The 22,764-nt window shown below is 53.4% G+C and overlaps 1 protein-coding gene across 1 annotated transcript in view; it reads left to right on the forward strand.

Annotated features, from left to right (window-relative positions):
- LOC147114392 (RELT-like protein 2) overlaps positions 1–22,656 on the forward strand; it is a 40,899-nt gene extending 18,243 nt beyond the window's left edge. The window contains exons 2-5 of the mRNA XM_085994079.1: positions 2,966–3,037; positions 10,500–10,563; positions 20,438–20,618; positions 22,633–22,656. Of these exons, the coding sequence (XP_085850205.1) occupies positions 2,966–3,037; positions 10,500–10,563; positions 20,438–20,618; positions 22,633–22,656 (341 nt within the window). The remainder of the gene's footprint in view (positions 1–2,965; positions 3,038–10,499; positions 10,564–20,437; positions 20,619–22,632) is intronic.
- Positions 22,657–22,764: the final 108 nt, after the last annotated feature.

Consider the following 22,764-nt stretch of genomic DNA (forward strand, 5'->3'; position numbering starts at 1 on the left):
CACACTGTCGGGGGGGCAGTACTGAGGTAGCGCCGCACTGTCGGAGGGGCAGTACTGAGGGAGTGCGGCACTGTCGGAGGGGCAGTACTGAGGGATGGCTGCACTGTCGGGGGGGCAGTACTGAGGGAGCGCCGCACTGTCGGAGGGGCAGTACTGAGGGGGCGCTGCACTGTTGGAGGGGCAGTACTGAGGGAGCGCTGCACTGTCTGAGGGGCAGTACTTAGGGGGTGCTGCACTGTCGCAGGGGCAGTACTGAGGGAGTGCTGCACTGTCGGAGGGGCAGTACTCAGGGAGTGCTGCACTGTCGGTGGGGCAGTCCTGAGGAAGTGCTGCACTGTCGGAGGGGCAGTACTGAGGGAGGGTGAGATGGAGCATTGCAGCAAGGCTGTGTCATCGCACCAACGCTCTTCTCGATCTTCCTTGCTGCAATGCTCCATCTCACCCTCAGTAAGCTCCCCACTGGAGTGGAGCTAATTTACAGAACAAACGGGAAACTGTTCAACCTCCGTCGCCTCCAGTCCAGATCCAAGGTCGTCCCATCCTCTGTCATCGAATTACAGTATGCAGACGATGGTTGTGTCTGCGCTCACTCGGTGGTCGAACTCCAAACCATCGTAAACACCTTCACCGAAGCATATGAGAGCATGGGCCTTATACTAAACATCCGTAAGACAAAGGTCCTCTACCATCCTGCCCCCGCCACACTGTGCTGCCCCCCGATTATCAAAATCCACGACAAGGCCTTGGACAATGTGGACCATTTTCCATACCTCGGGAGCCTACTGTCAACAAGGGCAGACGTCGACGACGAAGTCCAACAACGCCTTCAGTGTGCCAGTGCAGCCTTCGGTCGCCTGAGGAAGAGAGTGTTTGAAGGCCAGGACCTCAAACCCGGCACTAAGCTCATGGTCTACAGAGCAGCAGTGATACCCGCCCTGCTGTATGCCTCAGAGACATGGACCATGTACAGCAGGCACCTCAAAGCACTGGAGAGGTACCACCAACGCTGCCTCCGCAAGATCCTGCAAATCCATTGGCAGGATAGGCGCACCAACGTCAGTGTTCTTGCTCAGGCCAACATCCCCAGCATCGAAGCTTTGACCACGCTCAAGCAGCTCCGGTGGACGGGTCACATTGTCCGCATGCCCGATACAAGACTCCCAAAACAAGCGCTCTACTCGGAGCTCCGGCACGGCAAGAGAGCCCCAGGTGGGCAGAGGAATCGTTTCAAGGACACCCTCAAAGCCTCCTTGAAAAAGTGTAACATCCCCACCGACACCTGGGAATCCCTGGCCCAAGACCGCACAAAGTGGAGGAGAAGCATCCGGGAAGGCACCGAACACCGAGTCTCTTCACCGGGAACAAGCGGAAGCCAAGCGCAGGCAGCGCAAGGAGCGCACGTCAACCCAAGCACCCCACCCACCCGCCCCTTCAACCACCGTCTGCCCCACCTGTGACAGAGACTGTAGGTCCCGCATTGGACTCATCAGTCACCTGAGAACTCATTGTTAGTGTGGAAGCAAGTCATCCTCGGTTCCGAGGGACTGCCTAAGGAGAAGAAGAAGACTGAGGGAGCGCCGCACTGTCGGAGGGGCAGTACTGAGGGAGTGCCGCACTGTCGGAGGGGCAGTACTGAGGGAGCGCTGCACTGTCGGAGGGGCAGTACTGAGGGAGTGCCGCACTGTCGGAGGGGCAGTACTGAGGGAGTGCCGCACTGTCGGAGGGGCAGTACTGAGGGAGCGCTGCACTGTTGCAGGGGCAGTACTGAGGGAGCGCCGCACTGTCGGAGGGGCAGTACTGAGGGAGTGCCGCACTGTCGGAGGGGCAGTACTGAGGGAGTGCCGCACTGTCGGAGGGGCAGTACTGAGGGAGCGCCGCACTGTTGGAGGGGCAGTACTGAGGGAGCGCTGCACTGTCGGAGGGGCAGTACTGAGGGAGTGCCGCACTGTCGGAGGGGCAGTACTGAGGGAGCGCCGCACTGTCGGAGGGGCAGTACTGAGGGAGTGCCGCACTGTCGGAGGGGCAGTACTGAGGGAGTGCCGCACTGTCGGAGGGGCAGTACTGAGGGAGCGCCGCACTGTCGGAGGGGCAGTACTGAGGGAGAGCCGCACTGTCGGAGGGGCAGTACTGAGGGAGCGCTGCACTGTCGGAGGGGCAGTACTGAGGCAGCGCCGCACTGTCGGAGGGGCAGTACTGAGGGAGCACCGCACTGTCGGAGGGGCAGTACTGAGGGAGTGCCGCACTGTCGGAGGGGCAGTACTGAGGGAACGCTGCACTGTCGGAGGGGCGGTACTGAGGGAGCGCCGCACTGTCGGAGGGGCAGTACTGAGGGAGCGCCGCACTGTCGGAGGGGCAGTACTGAGGGAGTGCTGCACTGTCAGAGGGGCAGTACTGAGGGAGCACTGCACTCTCAGAGGGGCAGTACTGAGAGAGCGCTGCACTGCCGGAGGGGCAGTACTGAGGGAGTGCTGCACTATTGGAGGGGCAGTACTGAGGGAGTGCTGCACTTTTGGAGGGGCAGTACTGAGGGAGCGCTGCACTGTCGGAGGGGCACTACTGAGGGAGGGCCGCATTGTCGGAGGGGCAGTACTGAGCGAGTGCCACACTGTCGGAGGTGCCGTTTTTCAGATGAGACGTTAAACCAATGCCCCATTTGCTCTCTCAGGTGGATGTAAAAGATCCCATGGCCACTATTCGAAGAAGAGCAGGGGAGTTCTCCCTGGTGTCCTGGTCAATATTTATCCCTCAACCAACATCGCTAAAACAGATTATCTGGTCATTATCACATTGCTGTTTGAGCGAGCTTGCTGTGCGCACAATTGGCTGTCGTGTTTCCCACATTACAACAGTGACTCCACTACAAAAGTATGTAAATGGCTGTAAAGCGCTTTGTGAGGTCCGGAGGTGGTAAATGGCCCGGTAGAAATGTTTTCTTTTATCAAACTGTGATCACTTGTGTTCACAGGTGTTCAGGAAACTAATGAATCGAACCAGGACACCGTGGGGCAAATCGTGCAATGCATCATCGAGAACGAAGGTGAGTGGAGTCTGAGCTCTGAGAAAAGTCCGGCCCTCAGCCGCCCATTAGAACACATCCTGCCGACACACAATGAACCGTCACTCCCTCTACACTGTCCCATCAAACACTCCCAGGGCAGGTACAGCACGGGTTAGATACAGAGTAAAGCTCCCTCTACACTGTCCCATCAAACACTCCCAGGGCAGGTACAGCACGGGTTAGATACAGAGTAAAGCTCCCTCTACACTGTCCCATCAAACACTCCCAGGGCAGGCACAGCACGGGTTAGATACAGAGTAAAGCTCCCTCTACACTGTCCCATCAAACACTCCCAGGGCAGGCACAGCACGGGTTAGATACAGAGTAAAGCTCCCTCTGCACTGTCCCATCAAACACTCCCAGGGCAGGTACAGCACGGGTTAGATACAGAGTAAAGCTCCCTCTACACTGTCCCATCAAACACTCCCAGGGCAGGCACAGCACGGGTTAGATACAGAGTAAAGCTCCCTCTGCACTGTCCCATCAAACACTCCCAGGGCAGGCACAGCACGGGTTAGATACAGAGTAAAGCTCCCTCTACACTGTGCCATCAAACAATCCCAGGGCAGGCACAGCACGGGTTAGATACAGAGTAAAGCTCCCTCTGCACTGTCCCATCAAACACTCCCAGGGCAGGTACAGCACAGGTTAGATACAGAGTAAAGCTCCCTCTGCACTGTCCCCATCAAACACTCCCAGGGCAGGTACAGCACGGGTTAGATACAGAGTAAAGCTCCCTCTACGCTGTCCCATTGATGCGCCATCAATTACTCAAAAGACTGAGGTTGAGCGAGTAACAATCAGGCTTTTATTAACTAAAGAATGAAGGTCTTGTCTCGAGTGGTCGACTCGTCCAGAATACTAAGGGACTGGGAGGTAGTCACTTATATGCCTGGAATAGTGGGAGGAGTCAGCCGAGGCATGTCCAGACTTGTACCTAGTGGAATACACATACAGACACAGACAGGTATGACAGTGGTTTACCACATTCACCCCTTGTTTAAAAATGAGTCCGGCGGGGTGAAGTGTATTTAAAAGTTCGTGTATTGGAGTCTCTCCGGAGGTCTTGTCTGCCGCTTTGATCGACGTGGCGACGGCAGGGGTGGTGGAGCTTCCGGCGTCGCGTCCCGTGTAGGCTGGGGCCCTGGAGTGTAGTCCTCGTGGGTGACGGTCCAAGGCGAGCCAGCTGCTGGGGTTGGATATCGGGTCGTGGGGGGGGTGGTAATGGGTAGTGGGTTACAGCGGTCCCCGAGGGTGCAAGGTCTCGTATGGAGACTGTGTCCTCCCGCCCATCCGGGTACGCAATGTAAGCGTACTGGGGGTTGGCGTGGAGGAGGTCGACCCTCTCGACCAGGGGGCCCGTTTTATTGGCCCTCACGTGTCTTCTCAGTAGTACCGGCCCTGGGGACGTCAGCCATGGCGGTAACGATGTCCCCGATGTGGACTTCCTTGGGAAGACAAACATTTTCTCGTGAGGGGTGGCATTGGTGGCAGTGCAGAGCAGTGACCGAATCGAGTGGAGCGCATCGGGGAGCACCTCCTGCCAGCGGGAGGTCGGAAGGCCCCTAGACTTTAAGGCTAGTAGGGCGGCCTTCCAAACTGTTGCATTCTCTCTTTCCACCTGTCCATTCCCCCGGGGGTTGTAACTGGTGGTCCTGCTTGTGGCTATACCCCTAGCGAGCAGGTACTGGCGGAGTTCGTCGCTCATAAACGATGAGCCCCGGTCGCTATGGATGTAGCTGGGGAAACCGAACAGGGTGAAGAGGCTGTTCAGAGATTTAATGACCGTGGCACTGGTCATGTCCGGGCAGGGGATAGCGAACGGGAACCAGGAGTACTCGTCAATGATGTTGAGGAAGTACACATTGCGGTCGGAGGAGGGGAGAGGCCCTTTGAAATCGATGCTCAGGCGTTCGAAAGGGCGAGTGGCTTTTATCAGGTGGGCTCTGTCTGGTCTATAAAAGTGCGGTTTGCACTCAGCGCAGACTTGGCAGTTCTTGGTCATGGTCCTGACCTCCTCGATGGAGTAAGGCAGGTTGCGGGCCTTGATGAAGTGGAAGAACCTGGTGACCCCCGGGTGGCAGAGGTCATTGTGGAGGGCCCGCAGTCTATCGATCTGCGCGCTGGCGCAGGTGCCACGCGATAGGGCGTCTGGGGGTTCATTGAGCTTCCCAGGCCGGTACAAGATCTCGTAATTGTAGGTGGAAAGTTCGATTTTCCACCTCAAGATCTTGTCATTTTTGATTTTGCCCCTCTGCTTGTTGTTGAACATAAAAGCAACTGAACGCTGGTCAGTGAGCAGGGTAAATCGTTTTCTGGCCAGGTAGTGCCTCCAATGACGCACAGCCTCCACGATAGCCTAGGCCTCCTTCTCGACCGCGGAGTGTCTGGTCTCCGGGCCCTGGAGGGTTCGTGAGAAGAATGCCACAGGTCTCCCCGCCTGATTAAGGGTGGCGGCCAGAGCGAAGTCGGACGCATCGCTTTCCACCTGGAAGGGGATGGATTCGTCCACTGCGTGCATGGTGGCTTTGGCAATGTCTTCCTTGATACGATGGAAGGCTAAGCGGGCCTCTGCCGTCACGGGAAAAGAGGTGGACTTGATCAGCGGACGGGCTTTGTCTGCATAGTAGGGGACCCACTGAGCGTAGTAGGAAAAAAACCCTAGGCACCTCTTCAGAGCTTTTAGGCAGTGGGGCAGTGGGAGTTCCATAAGGGGACGCATCCGGTCCGGGTCGGGACCGATGACCCCGTGTTCTACAACACAGCCAAGGATGGCGAGGCGGTCTGTGCGGAATATGCACTTCTCCTTGTTATATGTCAGGTTCAGGAGTTGGGCGGTGCGGAGGAATTTCTCGAGGTTTGCGTCATGGTCCTGCAAGTCATGGCCGCAGATGGTCACATTATCTAGGTAAGGGAAAGTGGCCTGCAGCTCGTTTTGATCGACCATCCGGTCCATCTCCCTTTGGAAGACGGAGACCCCGTTGGTAACGCCGAAGGGAACCCTAAGGAAGTGATAGAGGCGGCCGTTTGCCTCAAAAGCAGTATACTGGCGGTCTTCAGGGCTGATGGGGAGCTGGTGGTACGCTGATTTCAGGTCAATGGTCGAAAAGACGCGGTACTGCGCGATCTGGTTGACCATGTCAGCTATGCGGGGGAGTGGGTAGGCGTCCAGCAGGGTGTAGCGGTTTATTGTTTGGCTGTAGTCGATGACCAGGCGTTGTTTCTCGCCGGTCTTAACGACCACAACCTGGGCTCGCCAGGGGCTGGAGCTGCCCTCAATAATCCCCTCCTTCAGGAGCCGTTCCACTTCGGTTTTGATGAAAACCCTGTCCCCGGCACTGTATCACCTGCTCTTTGTGGCGATGGGCTCACAGTCGGGGGTGAGGTTAGCAAACAGTGGGGGGGGTGGGACTCTGAGTGTGGAGAGGTTGCATCTGGTGCGCGGCGGGCAATTTGGAGGCTGCTGGCTGCGGACTGTGAGTGGGGGGAGGGGGCCACCGTACGCCATCGTAACGCTTTTGAGGTGGCACTGGAAATCCAACCCCAGTAGAACGGCAGCGCAGAGGTCGGGCAGGACCAGGAGTTTAAAATTATTGAACACAGTCCCGTCTACTACTAGTGTCACCACGCAGTAGCCGCCAATGTCCGCTGACTGGGACTCGGAGGCCATAGAAATCTGCTGGTGCGCAGGCAGGACTGGGAGAGAGCAACGCCGCACCGTGTCGGGGTGGAGTCAAAAAGGCAGTTTATTGCATGGCCGTTTACCTTAACGTCCATTTTGGACCGAGCTAGCTGGTGCGGTCTCGTTTGGTCCAGCGTCACAGAGGCCAGCGTAGGGGTCGGTGTGTCGCTGCGAGTATCAGATGGGGGAGGGTTGGCGGTCTGCTGCGTCCCGGCTGGTGTCCAAGATGGCGGCGTCCATGATTCCCATGTGGCTGGAGTCGTCCAAGATGGCTGCTGCTGCGGTGGTTCGCACATGGCTGGGGAGGCCCAAGATGGCGGCCCGCACGGCCCACACGCGGCGCTGTTGGGGGCCCAAGACGGCAGCTCGCACGGCCCACACGCGGCGCTGCTGGCGTTCGGGGTGGTTTTGGCCTTGCAGACGCTGGCGTAGTGTCCCTTTTTCCCGCAGACCGAGCAGGTCGCATTCTTCGCCGGGCAGTGCGCTCTGGGATGTTTGGCCTGGCCACAGAAGTAGCATTTCTGGCCTTGGGATACTGCTGTCTGGCTTTGGGACACTGCTGCGGTAGTTGGGCCGTTGTTGGGCTGTGGCTGGGGTGGCACGGTGCTATGGGGCTGTCCTACCGTGTCCCAGGTTGTCGTTCCCCGCGGCGTCCACGGTGCAGAGGAGTAGGCATCCATGCCCCGGAAGGCTGCGTCCAGCGTTAGTGCGATGTCGGAGGCTTTGTCGAGGGTGAGGTCACTCTGCTCCAGCAGTCGCTGTCGGGTGTAGTTGGACCTGTGGCCCGCTACGAAGGCATCCCGGATCAGTTCCTCCGTGTACTTAGTGGGCGTTACCGCCTTACACCCACAGGCCCGGCCAAGCACGGACAGTGCTTGGAGGTATTCCTCAGTCGATTCCCCAGGTTGTTGCTTGCGACTCCCCAGAAGGTGCCTAGCGTATACTTCGTTCACAGGGCGCGTGTACTGGGTCTTGAGGAGCTGGAGGGCGGCTGTGTACGAGGTCGCGTCCCGGATGACTGAGTACACTCGGTGGTTCACCTTGGAGATCAGGACAGACAGTTTGTCCGCATCTGTTTCGACCGCAGTGGAGGCAGTCAGGAATGTCTCGAAGCACGTGAGCCAGTGAGCAAACTTGGTGGAAGCGTCCGCTTCCCGACTGTCCAGGTCCAGGCATGCTGGTGTGAGGATCTTCTCCATTATAAAAAATTTAGTTAATAAAATTGATGCGCCATCAATTACTCAAAAGACTGAGGTTGAGCGAGTAACAACCAGGCTTTTATTAACTAAAGAATGAAGGTCTTGTCTCGAGTGGTCGACCCGTCCAGAATACTAAGGGACTGGGAGGTAGTCACTTATATACCTGGAATAGTGGGAGGAGTCAGCCGAGGCATGTCCAGACCTGTACCTAGTGGAATACACATACACATACAGACAGGTATGACAGTGGTTTACCACACCCATCAAACACTCCCAGGGCAGGTACAGCACGGGGTAGATACAGAGTAAAGCTCCCTCTACACTGTCCCATCAAACACTCCCAGGGCAGGTACAGCACGGGTTAGATACAGAGTAAAGCTCCCTCTACACTGTCCCATCAAACACTCCCAGGGCAGGTACAGCACGGGTTAGATACAGAGTAAAGCTCCCTCTACACTGTCCCATCAAACACTCCCGGGGCAGGTACAGCACGGGTTAGATACAGAGTAAAGCTCCCTCTACACTGTCCCATCAAACACTCCCAGGGCAGGTACAGCACGGGTTAGATACAGAGTAAAGCTCCCTCTACACTGTCCCATCAAACACTCCCAGGGCAGGGACAGCATGGGTTAGATACAGAGTAAAGCTCCCTCTACACTGTCCCATCAAACACTCCCAGGGCAGGTACAGCACGGGTTAGAGACAGAGTAAAGCTCCCTCTACACTGCCCCATCAAACACTCCCAGGGCAGGTACAGCACGGGTTAGATACAGAGTAAAGTTCCCTCTACACTGTCCCCATCACACACTCCCAGGGCAGGTACAGCACGGGTTAGATACAGAGTAAAGCTCCCTCTACACTGTCCCATCAAACACTCCCAGGGCAGGTGCAGCACGGGTTAGATACAGAGTAAAGCTCCCTCTACACTGTCCCATCAAACACTCCCAGGGCAGGTACAGCATGGGTTAGCTACAGAGTAAAGCTCCCTCTACACTGTCCCGTCAAACACTCCCAGGGCAGGTGCAGCACGGGGTTAGATACAGAGTAAAGCTCCCTCTACACTGTCCCATCAAACACTCCCAGGGCAGGTACAGCACGGGGTTAGATACAGACTAAAGCTCCCTCCAAACTGCAGTACCTCGGAGAAACACCATTTAACGTGTCAGTGTGACATTTTTCCATTTCTACAAACTAGTTCAGTTACTGGACTAGTGATCCAGAGAACGTGAGTTCAACTCGCACCGTGGGCAGTTTGAGAATTTGAATACAGATTTAAAAATCCAGAATAAAAATCTGGTCTCAGTAAAAGTGACCGTGAGGCTGTCGGATTGTGTAAAAACCCAACGGGTTCGCTAATGTCCTTTAGGGAAGGAAACCTGCCGTCCTTACCCGGTCTGGGCCTATAGGTGACTCCAGTCCCACACCATCGTGGGTGACTCTGAACTGCCCTCTGAAGTGGCCGAGCGAGACACTCAGTTTGTGTCAAACCCGCTCCCAGCGGTTCAAGAAGGCGGCCCACCCCCACCTTCTCAGGGCAACTGGGGACGGGCAATAAATGCCGGCCGTGCCAGCGAGAATGTATTTTAAAAACTCAAGGTGAAACTTGGGAATTATTTATAAACAGTTAGATTCTGTGAAGGGGACTGTAGTAGGCCAACCCTACGTCGCCGTTTTCCGAGGCTGTCCCCAGCTGAGGCGCTGGCCCGGATTATGGCGGGATACTCCCTTGTTTCTTCGCCAATCCAAGGGTACTGAAGCCGACAACTGTCGCATCCTACGATACCCGCAGCTAAGATCAGCGACCTCAGCATAGACCTTAGTCAGGCCGCACTTGGAATGCTGTGTCCAGTTTTGGTCTCCTCACATGGTTGGTGATATTGAGTCTTTGGAAATGGTACAGAGGAGTTCCACCAGCTGATTCCCAGTATAAAGCATCTTGGTTATCAAGATAGGCTAAAAGAGTTGGGACTCTAAACCTTCGAGAAGCGTAGACTTAGAGATGATCTGATCGGGAATAATGAAGGGAATAGATTTGTTCCAGTTGACTTTCAATTAAATAGGTAAGGGAGGACCAGGGGTCACAACTTCAAGTTGTATAAGGCCAGATCGAGGTCAGATGTCAGGAGGTGGTCCTTTCCCCAGCGTATAGTGGACAACTGGAACAGGCTGCTGTCTCGTGTGGTGGATGCGGACTCGCTAAATTCCTTTAAGCAAGAGCTGGACCTGTTTCTGGCTGGGGCGGAGATCACCTCTTACAGCAGGTGGGTACTGCAGCGATTTCAGGGCCAGAGTGACCTCCTGGACTAGTTTCGATCGCCTAGATTGGTCAGAGAGGAATTTCCCAGATTTTTTTCACCAAAATTGGCCTGGGGTTTTTTATCTGTTTATTTGCCTCTCCCAGGAGATCCAATGGTTTTGGGTGGAGTGGAGAGTGCAGATATTGTGAGACACGAGGTATCGCAATTGTGTGGGACGGGCTACATGGACCAGAGGATCTTTACCTGTCCGCCATTGTTCCTATTGGTCATGGTGATACCTTCTGTCTTTGTCTGTTGCCCAGCTAACACGGAGGCACTGAAAGAGCTGCTGGAGGACCAAGAACAGGTGAAACCCCCAGCACTCAGGTGAGAAGGAGGCAAGAACCTAACGTGAGTTATCCCCAGAAGCGCTTTATTGCTAATTATTATTGTGCCTGCCTCTCAAAATGTATCTGCTCAGTGTACACATTATAGTAATGTATTTTAAAATCTTCCATCATCCGTATGTCACCCAACTGAATTACAACTTGTATTTATACAGCGCGTTTAACATAGCAAAACGTCCCAAGGTGCTTCAGAGGAGCGATTATCAAACAAAAATATAAGGAGATATTAGGACAGGTGACCAAACGCTTGGTCAAAGATGTCGTTTTTAAGGAGCGCCTTAAAGGAGAAGACAGAGGTAGTGAGGCGGGGAGGTTTAGGGAGGGAATTCCAGAGCTTAGGGCCTCGGCAGCTGAAGGCACGGCCGCCAATGGTGGAGCGATTATAATCAGGGATGCTCAAGAGGCCAGAATTGGAGGAGCGCAGAGATCTTGGGGGCGGGGGGGGGAGGTTGTAGTGCTGGAGGAGGTTAGAGAGATAGGGAGGGAGTGAGGCAATGGAGGGATTGGAAAACAAGGATGAGAATTCTAAAATGGAGGAGTTGCCGGACCGGGAGCCAATGGAGGTCAGTGAGCACAGGGGGTGATGGGTGAACGGGACTGGGTGAGAGTTAGGACACGGGGCAGTGAGCACAGGGGGTGATGGGTGAACGGGACTGGGTGTGAGTTAGGACACAGGGCAGTGAGCACAGGGGGTGATGGGTGAACGGGACTGGGTGTGAGTTAGGACACGGGGCAGTGAGCACAGTGGGTGATGGGTGAACGGGACTGGGTGTGAGTTAGGACACGGGGCAGTGAGCACAGGGGGTGATGGGTGAACGGGACTGGGTGTGAGTTAGGACACGGGGCAGTGAGCACAGGGGGTGATGGGTGAACGGGACTCGGTGTGAGTTAGGACACGGGGCAGTGAGCACAGGGGGTGATGGGTGAAGGGGATTCGGTGCGAGTTAGGACACGGGCAGCAGAGGTTTGGATGAGCTGAAGTTTACAGAGGGTGCAAGACAACCCATTCCTCTGAAAGCAGACACACAGCTGATGAAACCTCTCACCACTGGAACTAGGATCCTGGCTCCGTGCCCTCGGTAGAGAGTTCCTGATCTTGCCTGTGCAGCTGGGAGGTCAGAGGGTGAAATACTCTGAGTAACCAGCCTGAGCCTCGCAGGTGGGGTGGAATTGGAGACTCAGAACCTTAGGCGACACACACAGGTCTCCCAGAGGCTAGTCCAGGCCACGGGGGTCAATACTTGGCTCCCCCCAAGTGGGTGTCTATCGGGATGTAGAGGATTGTGAAGGAGATTGACAAACCACAGGGGACACGAGTTAAAAATCACAAAGTTAGAAGTAAAAAGGGAAGTCGGGGGAAATTCACCCAAAGGAGAGTCGAGTTGGGGAATAAGTCAGTGGCAAAGGATATTGAATGTTTAAGAACAATTTAATGCCTCTGCTTTAGGTACAAACAAATTAGCGAGCGTCTCGCCTCCGAGTCAGAAGGTCAAGGGTTCGAGCCCCATAATCCAGGCTGACACTCCCAGTGCAGTACTGAGTGAGCGCTGCACTGCCAGAGGGGCAGTACTGAGGGAGTGCCGCACTGTCGGAGGGGCAGTACTGAGGGAGCGCTGCACTGTCGGAGGGGCAGTACTGAGGGAGTGCCGCACTGTCGGAGGGGCAGTACTGAGGGAGTGCCGCACTGTCGGAGGGGCAGTACTGAGGGAGCACCGCACTGTCGGAGGGGCAGTACTGAGGGAGCGCTGCACTGTCAGAGGGGCCATACTGAGGGAGTGCTGCACTGTCGGAGGGGCCGTCTTTTAGATGAAGCATTAAACTGCTCTCTCAGGTGGACGGGAAAGATCCCACGGCCACTATTTCGAAGAAGAGCAGGGGAGTTTTCCCCGGTGTCCTGGGGCCAATATTTATCCTTCAATCAATATCACTAAAACAGATTATCTGGTTATTATCACAGTGCTGTTTGTGGGAGCTTGCTGTGCTCAAATTGGCTGTCATGTTTCCTACATTACAACAGTGACTACACTTCAAAAAAGTACCTCATTGGCTGTGAGATGCTCTGGGACATCCTGAGGTTGTGGAAGGCGCTATATAAATATAGTTATTTCTATATTACTCTGTATCTAGCCTGTGCTATACCTGCCCTGGGAGTGTTTGATAGAACACATAGGGGGAGAAATTGAGTATAGCCCCGTTTGGGGCGCTTACCTCGCCAGGGCGCTAAAAGTAGCGCCCGGAAACATTCGCGCCCCCGCACCGGAAATTGGTCGTTTGCGCCCCAAAGGGAAGCAGGGCGCTACTGGAGGCGCCCCGCATCCCTCTTGGGGCGCTGTGAGTGAATATCGTGGCGCAACGTGCCGCGGCGCCACACGCTGCGGCACGTCGCGCTGCGGTATTGCAGGCCTTCCGCCCCTTCTTAAAGGGGAGGGGCCTTGTGCAGCACGATCTGGGGCCCAGCTGGGCCTCCGAGGATCGGGAGTGCAGGCAAAAGAGCCCGGTGTGGAAGAGAAGTGCCGGGCTCTTGGAGCGCAGCCGGCACTCCGCGGGGGTGGGGGGGGGTGTTCAGGAGGCCAGGGACGGGAGCACAGGCAGGTGCTGGCAGGCGGCCAACAACAAAAATGGCGGCCCCGCACCTCGCCTTTAATTTGCTCCTCCCCGGCCACAGGTACGCCACCCTGACCCTGTCGGACATAGCGTCCGGCAGTAAATCAGGGGGCGCTGTTGAATATCGCGGCCGGGGCGTCAGCGGGGCGCTGCGCACACCGATGGCGTCATCGGCAGCAGCGAAGCGCTAACGGTTAGCGCCACCAATAGCATCCCGCGGAATTTAGTGGGAGACGTGGGCAGTGCCGCGCCCGGGCGCCAGTTGACTTGCGACCCACTTAGCGCCCTCTTAAGGCGCTAATGGGTGGCGCAACCAACCGAATTTTTCCCCCATAGGGTCTGATGAGAGGGAGGAACTGAAAGAAATCAGTATTTGTAGCGAAATGGTGATAGGGAAATTGACGGGATTGAAGGCCGATAAATCCCCAGGGCCTGATAATCTGCATCCTAGGGTACATAAGGAAGTGGCCCTAGAAATAGTAGATGCATTGCTGGTCATCTTCCAGAACTCGATAGACTCTGGAACAGCACCCATGGATTGGAGGGTAGCTAATGTTACCCCACTATTCAAAAAGGGTGGTAGAGAGAAAACGGGGAATTACAGACCAGTAAGCCTGACATCGGTAGTGGGGGAAATGCTAGAGTCCATTATAAAAGATGTAATAGCAGAGCACTTGGAAAACAGTGACAGGATCGGACAAAGTCAACATGGATTTATAAAAGGTAAATCGTGCTTGACTAATCTACTGGAATTTTTTCAGGATGTAACTGGTAAAATAGAAAAGGGAGAACCAGTGGATGTGGTGTATTTGAACTTTCAGAAGGCTTTCGATAAGGTCCCGCATAAGAGATTAGCGTGTAAAATTAAGGCACATGGGATTGGGGGCAAGGTATTGACTTGGATAGAGAACTGGTTGGCAGACAGGAAGCAAAGAGTTGGAATAAATGTGTCTTTTTCCGAGTGGCAGGCAGTGACTAGTGGGGTACCGCAGGGATCGGTGCTAGGACCCCAGCTATTCACAATATACATTAATGATCTAGACAAGGGAACTAGATGTAATATCTCCAAGTTTGCAGACGACACAAAGCTAGGTGGGTGTGTGTGCTGTGAGGAGGATGCCGAGAAACTCCAGTATGATTTGGACAGGTTGGGTGATTGGGCAGATGCATGGCAGATGCAGTATAATGTGGATAAATGCAAGGTTGTCCACTTTGGTGGCAAAAACAGAAAGGCAGATTATTATCTGAACGGCAATAGATTGGGAGAAGGGGAAGTGCAACGAGACCTGGGTGTCCTTGTGCACCAGTCGCTGAAGGTAAGCATGCAGGTGCAGCAGGTGGTTAAGAAGTCAAATGGTATGTTGGCCTTTGTAGTGAGAGGGTTTGAGTACAGGAACAAGGATGTCTTGCTGCAGTTGTACAGGGCCTTGGTGAGACCGCACCTTGAGTATTGTGTGCAGTTTTGGTCGCCCTATCTGAGGAAGGATGTTCTTGCCATGGAAGGAGTGCAGCGAAGATTCACCAGGCTGACACCTGGGTTGGCCCCTCGAGCCTGCTCCACCATTCAATGAGATAATGGCTGATCATCCAAATTCAGTATCCTGTCCCTGCCTTCTCCCCATACCCCTTGATCCCTTTAGCCTTAAGAAATATATCTAACTCCTTCTTGAATATATTTAATGAATTGGCCTCAACTGCCTTCTGTGGTAGAGAATTCCATAGGTTCACCACTCTCTGGGTGAAGAAATTCCTCCTCATCTCTGTCCTAAATGGTTTACCCCTTATCCTTAGACTGTGACCCCGGGTTCTGGACTCCCCGGCCATCGGGAACATCCTTCCTGCATCTAGTCTGTCTAGTCCTGTTAGAATTTTATAAGTTTCAATGAGGTCCCCTCTCATTCTTCTAAACTCCAGCGAGTATAAGCCTAATCGACCCAATCTCTCTTCAGACGTCATTCCTGCCATCCCAGGTATCAGTCTGGTGAATCTTCGCTGCACTCCCTCCATGGCAAGAACATCCTTCCTCAGATAAGGCGACCAAAACTGCACACAATACTCAAGATGTGGTCTCACCAAGGCCCTGTACAACTGCAGCAAGACATCCTTAAGAGGTTAGTGTGCAAAATTAAAGCACATGGGATTGGGGGTAATATACTGGCATGGATTGAAAATTGGTTAACAGACAGGAAACAGAGAGTAGGAATAAATGGGTCTTTTTCGGGGTGGCAGGCGGTGACTAGTGGGGTACCGCAGGGATCAGTGCTTGGGCCCCAGCTATTCACAATATATATCAATGATTTGGATGAGGGAGCCAAATGTAATATTTCCAAGTTTGCTGACGACACAAAACTAGGTGGGATTGTGAGTTGTGAGGAGGATGCAAAGAGGCTTCAAGGCGATTTAGACAAGTTGAGTGAATGGGCAAATACATGGCAGATGCAGTATAACGTGGATAAATGTGAAGTTATCCACTTCGGTAGGAAATACAGAAAGGTAAATTATTTAAATGGTGATAGATTGTGAAATGCTGAAGTACAAAGGGACCTGGGTGTCCTTGTACACCAGTCACTGAAAGCAAACATGCAGGTGCAGCAAGCAGTTAGGAAGGCAAATGGTATAGATACATAGATACATAGAAGATAGGAGCAGGAGTAGGCCATTCGGCCCTTCGTGCCTGCTCCGCCATTTAATGAGATCATGGCTGATCCTTTAATTCAGTATCCCGTCCCCGCCTTCTCTCCGTAACCCTTAACCCCTTTTGCCCGTAGAAATATATCTAATTCCCTCTTAAATATATTTAATGAGCTGGCATACACTGCCCTCTGTGGCAATGAGTTCCACAGGTTCACCACTCTCTGAGTGAAGAAATTCCCCCTCATCTCTGTCCTAAATGGTTTAGCCCTTATCCTTAAATTATGTCCTCTAGTTCTGTTCTCACCCGCCAAGGGAAACATTCCTTCTGCATCCAGTCTGTCTAGACCTGTCAGAATTTTATACACTTCTATGAGGTCCCCTCTCAATCTTCTAAACTCCAGTGTGTACATCCCTAAACTACATAGTCTCTCCTCATAGGTCATTCCCGCCATTCCTGGTATCAGCCTGGTGAATCGCCGCTGCACCCCCTCCATGGCAAGAACATCCTTCCTCAGATGAGGCGACCAAAACTGTACACAGTACTCGAGGTGTGGTCTCACCAGTGCCCTGTACAGCTGCAGCAAGGTATCCCTGTTCCTGTATTCTAACCCTTTTGCTATGAAGGCCAGCATACCGTTTGCCTTCTTGACCGCCTGTTGCACCTGCATGCTCGCCTTCAGTGACTGGTGTACAAGAACACCCAGGTCTCTCTGTACTTCCCCCTCTCCCAATCTATTGCCATTTAAATAATAATTTGCCCTCCCGTTCCTGCACCCAAGGTGGATAACTTCGCACTTGTCCACATTATAGTGCATCTGCCATTTATCCGCCCAATCGCCCAGTCTGTCCAAATCGCTCTGGAGCTTCCTGGTCTCTTCCTCTGAGCCCACCCCCCCTCCTAGTTTAGTGTCGTCTGCAAATTTGGAAATGCTGCATCCGACTCCCTGATCCAGGTCATTAATGTAAATTGTGAACAGCTGGGGGCCCAGGACAGATCCCTGTGGTACCCCACTTGTTACTGCCTGCCATTCAGAAAATGAGCCGTTTATTCCAACTCTCTGTTTTCTATCTGACAGCCAGTTCCCTATCCACGCCAAAACTTTCCCCTTTATCCCATGAGCCTCAATTTTCCATGCTAATCTTTTATGTGGGACCTTATCGAAGGCCTTTTGGAAGTCCAGGTACACCACATCTACTGGCTCTCCCCCATCTATTCTACCAGTTACTCCCTCAAAAAATTCCAATAGATTAGTCAAGCACGATTTACCCTTTGTAAATCCATGTTGACTCTGTCCTATCCTGTCCCCATTTGCTAAGTGCTCCGCTATTTCATCCTTAATGATGGACTCCAGCATTTTGCCCACAACTGATGTAAGGCTTACAGGTCTGTAATTACCTGCTTTTTCCCTACCCCCCTTTTTGAATAGTGGGGTAACGTTAGCTACCCTCCAATCCATCGGCACTGTTCCCGAGTCTAATGAATTCTGAAAAATCATCCTTAGTGCATCCGCTATCTCTAGGGCCACCTCCTTCAGTACCCTAGGATGCATGTTATCAGGCCCTGGGGATTTGTCCACCTTCAATCCCTTTAGCTTCCTTAACACCATATCCTTAGAGATATTGATTTGCGTCAGTTCCTCCTTTGCCAATGTCCCTATTTTTCCCGATATCCCAGGGAGGTTTTTTGTGTCTTCCTTCGTAAAGACTGACCCAAAGTATGCATTTAGTTGATCTGCCATTTCCTTATTTCCCATTATATATTCCCCCGTATCTGACTGCAATGTACCAACTTTGGTTTTCACCAGTCTTTTCCTTTTGATATACTTATAAAAGCTTTTGGAGTTAGTTTTTATATTTTCCGCCAGCTTGTTTTCGTAAGCTATTTTGCCCCTCTTGATTATGCCCTTTGCCCTCCTTTGCTCTATCTTAAACTGTTCCCAATCTTCCGCTCTGGCGCTTTTTTTGGCTATTTTATACGCCCTATCTTTGGATTTTATGCTGTCTCTAATTTCCCCTGTTATCCACGGTTGAGTCACCTTTTTAGATTTCCTTTTATGCCAGATTGGTATAAACAATTTTTGCAATTTTGTCATTCTATCTTTAAATGTTTGCCATTGTTTATCTACCTCCAGTCCTCCCAGGAACGTTGTCCAATCAGACCTACTCAGTTCCCGTCTCATGGCATCATAATTCCCCTTGTTTAAATTCAGGACCTTAGTCTCTGAGTCAATTTCTTCGCTCTCCATTTCGAGTGAGAAATCGATCATGTTATGATCGCTCTGACCCAAGGGTCCCCGTACAACAAGATTACTGATTAGTCCCTTCTCATTGCACAGTACCCAGTCCAATATAGCCTGTTCCCGAGTTGGTTCCTCGACATATTGATCCAGATAACCATCCCTCAAACACTCAAGGAATTCCTCCTCCTCATTATTTTTACTGATTAGGCTAGTCCAATCTATATGTAAGTTAAAGTCACCTATGATGACAGCTGTGCTCTTATTGCACGCTTCTCTAATTTCCCTCGTGATGCCCTCCCTAACCTCTATTGTTGGCCTTCATTTCAAGAGGATTTGAGTACAGGAGCAAGGATGTCTTACTACAGTTATACAGGGCCTTGGTGAGACCACACCTGGAGTACTGTGTGCAGTTTTGGTCTCCTTACCTAAGAAAGGATATACTTGCCATAGAGGGAGTGCAGCGAAGGTTCACCAGACTGATTCCTGGGATGGCAGGACTGTCGTATGAGGAGAGATTGGGTCGACTAGGCCTGTATTCACCAGAGTTTAGAAGAATGAGAGGGGATCTCATTGAAACATATAAAATTCTGACAGGGCTAGACAGACTGGATGCAGGGAGGATGTTTCCCCTGGCTGGGGGATCTAGAACGAGGGGTCACAGTCTCAGGATACGGGGTAGGACAGTTAGGACTGAGATGAGGAGAAATTTCTTCACTCAGAGGGTGGTGAACCTGTGGAATTCTCTACCACAGAAGGCTGTGGAGGCCAAGTCAGTGAATATATTTAAGAAGGAGATAGATAGATTTCTAGACACAAAAGGCATCAAGGGGTATGGGGAGAGAGCGGGAATATGGTATTGAGATAGAGAATCAGCCATGATCATACTGAATGGTGGAGCAGGCTCGAAGGGCCGAATGGCCGACTCCTGCTCCTATTTTTCTATGTTTTCTAACCTGTGTTGTTCTTGTTCTTTATCTTCCAGCCCGTTGTTCCCTGAAGAAACCGTGACAAAACCCCCTCCTCGGAACCCTCACCACCACACCGTGCACTCTGGAGCTGCGGGAGGGGCCAGATCAGTCTGTCTGCACTGCAACCAGCAGAGGAAGAAAGCCCCATTTCACATCCACGGCCGAGCGAAGGAGGCCAAGGGCAGGGGTCAGGAGGTGGAGGTCACTGTCCTCTCCGTGGGCAGGTACAGTACACCAGGCCTCAAACTCCTCCCTTTCCAGTTTGGGGGACAGTGTTCAGTTTAATATTGAAGGACCCTGAACATCAACTGATCTGAGTTCACCAACCATAGTGACTCCATAGAATCACACAGCTCAGAAGGAGGCCACTCGGCCCATCGTGCCTGTGCCGGCTCTTTGAACGAGCTCTCCAATTAGTCCCACTCCCCCCTGCTCTTTCCCCAGAGCCCTGCAAATTTCTTCCCTTCAAGTATTTATTCGATTCCAATTTGAAAGTTACTATTGAATCTGCTTCCACCGCCCTTTCAGGCAGCGCGTTCCAGATCACAACAACTCGCTGTGTAAATTTAAAAAATCCTCACCTCCCCTCCGCTACCCACCCCTCCCCCCGGATTTTTTGCTGAATCACCTTAAGTGTGTGCCCCTAGAATGGTGCACAGTACTCCAGATGTAGTCTGGCCATTAAGTGCTCATCCTCCACCGTCTATTGATTACATTTGTGGTCATCGGGTTAATGGGATGGAACGCTTCCCATTCTGGGTGCCAGCATTGAGCACTGCATGAAGAAAATTCTCCTCATCTCCCCTCTGGTTCTTTTGCCAATCACCTTTAATCTGTGTCCTCTGGTCACCGACCCTCCTGTCACTGGAAACAGTTTCTCCTTATTTACTCTGTTCAGACCCCTCATGATTTTGAGCAAACTCTATTAAATCTCCCCTAAATCTTCTCTGCTCTAAGGAGAACAACCCCAGCTTCTCCAGTCTCTCCACATAACTGAAGTCCCTCATCCCTGGACCCATTCTAGTAAATCTCCTCCGCACCCTCTCCAGGGCCTCGACATCCTTCCTAAAGTGTGGTGTCCAGGATTGGACACAATACTCCAGCTGAGGCCGAACCAGTGTTTTATAAAGGTTCAGCATCACTTCCTTGCTGTTGTACTCACTGCCTCTATTAATAAAGCCAAGGATCGCATGTGCTTTTTAACAGCCTCCTCAACTTGTCCTGCCACCTTCAGAGACTAACAGCTCGCTCCAGGTAACGTTCCCACAGAGAAAGTGGGGTCAGGATGGGGAATTCTATCCCAGCACTCGTACTGGTAACACAGCCCGAAGTCACTGAGCTGGGATTCAGGGCTGGTCCCTGATGTAACTCCACACAGTTAAGGCCAGTTTGTTATTTCTGTCTCTAGGTTTCGGGTCACTCACGTTGAGAAGAGTGGATGGGTGCAGGAGGCGAGTGCGGTACTCGCGAGCGAAGTGTGCGCACAAAGTCAGTCGGACGCAACAGAGGCAGAGACGGACGGTGAGAAATCCGCAAATCACAGTGAAACCACAGCGACTGAGAGACCGGTTCCGGTGAGGCCGACACAGGTGTGTTTACCGGGTGTGCGTTTCCCGGGTGAGCGTTTCCCGGGTGTGCGTTTACCAGGTGTGCGTTTCCCGGGTGCGTTTCCCGGGTTTGCGTTTCCCGGGTGTGCGTTTCCCGGGTGCGTTTCCCGGGTTTGCGTTTCCCGGGTGTGCGTTTCCCGGGTGTGCGTTTCCCGGGTGTGCGTTTCCCGGGTGTGCGTTTACCAGGTGAGCGTTTCCCGGGTGTGTGTTTCCCGGGTGAGCGTTTCCCGGGTGTGCGTTTACCAGGTGAGCGTTTCCCGGGTGCGTTTCCCGGGTGCGTTTCCCGGGTGTGCGTTTCCCGGGTGCGTTTCCCGGGTGTGCGTTTCCCGGGTGTGCGTTTCCCGGGTGTGCGTTTACCGGGTGAGCGTTTCCCGGGTGTGTGTTTCCCGGGTGAGCGTTTCCCGGGTGTGCGTTTACCGGGTGTGCGTTTCCTGGGTGTGCGTTTACCGGGTGAGCATTTACCGGGTGTGTGTTTCCCGGGTGTGTGTTTCCCGGGTGAGCGTTTCCCGGGTGTGCGTTTCCCGGGTGCGTTTCCCGGGTGTGCGTTTCCCGGGTGTGCGTTTCCCGGGTGTGCGTTTACCAGGTGAGCGTTTCCCGGGTGCGTTTCCCGGGTGCGTTTCCCGGGTGTGCGTTTCCCGGGTGCGTTTCCCGGGTGTGCGTTTCCCGGGTGTGCGTTTCCCGGGTGTGCGTTTCCCGGGTGTGCGTTTACCGGGTGTGCGTTTCCCGGGTGTGCGTTTACCGGGTGAGCGTTTCCCGGGTGTGTGTTTCCCGGGTGAGCGTTTCCCGGGTGTGCGTTTACCGGGTGAGCGTTTACCGGGTGTGCGTTTCCTGGGTGTGCGTTTACCGGGTGAGCGTTTACCGGGTGTGCGTTTACCAGGTGAGCGTTTCCCGGGTGTGTGTTTCCTGGGTGTGCGTTTACCGGGTGAGCGTTTCCCGGGTGTGCGTTTCCTGGGTGTGCGTTTACCGGGTGAGCGTTTACCGGGTGAGCGTTTACCAGGTGAGCGTTTCCCGGGTGTGTGTTTCCTGGGTGTGCGTTTACCGGGTGAGCGTTTACCGGGTGTGCGTTTACCAGGTGAGCGTTTCCCGGGTGTGCGTTTACCGGGTGTGCGTTTACCGGGTGAGCGTTTACCGGGTGTGCGTTTACCAGGTGAGCGTTTCCCGGGTGTGCGTTTCCTGGGTGTGCGTTTACCGGGTGAGCGTTTACCGGGTGAGCGTTTCCTGGGTGTGCGTTTACCGGGTGAGCGTTTACCGGGTGAGCGTTTACCGGGTGTGCGTTTACCGGGTGAGCGTTTACCGGGTGTGCGTTTACCAGGTGAGCGTTTACCGGGTGTGCGTTTACCAGGTGAGCGTTTCCCGGGTGTGTGTTTCCCGGGTGCGTTTACCGGGTGAGCGTTTACCGGGTGAGCGTTTACCGGGTGTGTCACGGGCTGAGGACCCATTGCTCTCGCTCCCCCGTAGCCCACCCTACCTGCCTCTGTCCCACTCGCTTACCTCTTCCACTTTATCACACCCCCCTCTCTCCTCCTCGTTCCTACCCTTTGCTCCCCCTCTCTCCCAACCCCCACCCCCCTCGCTCCCCCATTCACTCCCACCAGAGGGTGGGCCGGGTGTGAGTGAGGAATCCATGAGGGGAGGCGGGTAGATTTTTTTTTGTGGAACAGGCTGACACTCTGTACGATGCTGTTATTTAAAAACAAGTTCTTTCCCCTTTTCCTTTCTGCTGAAGCTTTGAGACCAGTGCTCCGCCCCCCAGTGATGGATTCGCTGTGTCACCACAGACTGGGGGGGACGGCGGGGGTCACTGAGCCAGGCCTCTGCTTGTCTGTCCGACCCAGCACCACACCGGGCTGGGCTGCCCCGAGATCCGGCCCGTCTCTCCAGGCTCAATTTCCGAACAGCGTCAGTGAAAGTCTGCGTGCAGATTCCACCCTGGACACAGGAACTGGGGTGACCGGGAGAGATTCGATTCATACTGTCCTATTTTGTGTTATTCTAGGAGTCTGATCCAGCCCAGCAATGACCCTGTAACCAGCTTCACACAGGTGGGTTTTCAGATATCATTTAGGGAAGAAACTCAAAATAAGTAGTAATAAATTAGAATTACTGAAGCATAATATTCACGCACACT

The sequence above is a fragment of the Somniosus microcephalus genome, chromosome 8, assembly GCF_052327205.1.
Source record: "Somniosus microcephalus isolate GS21.2 chromosome 8, FLI_Smic_1.0, whole genome shotgun sequence".
Taxonomy (NCBI): Eukaryota; Metazoa; Chordata; class Chondrichthyes; order Squaliformes; family Somniosidae; genus Somniosus; species Somniosus microcephalus.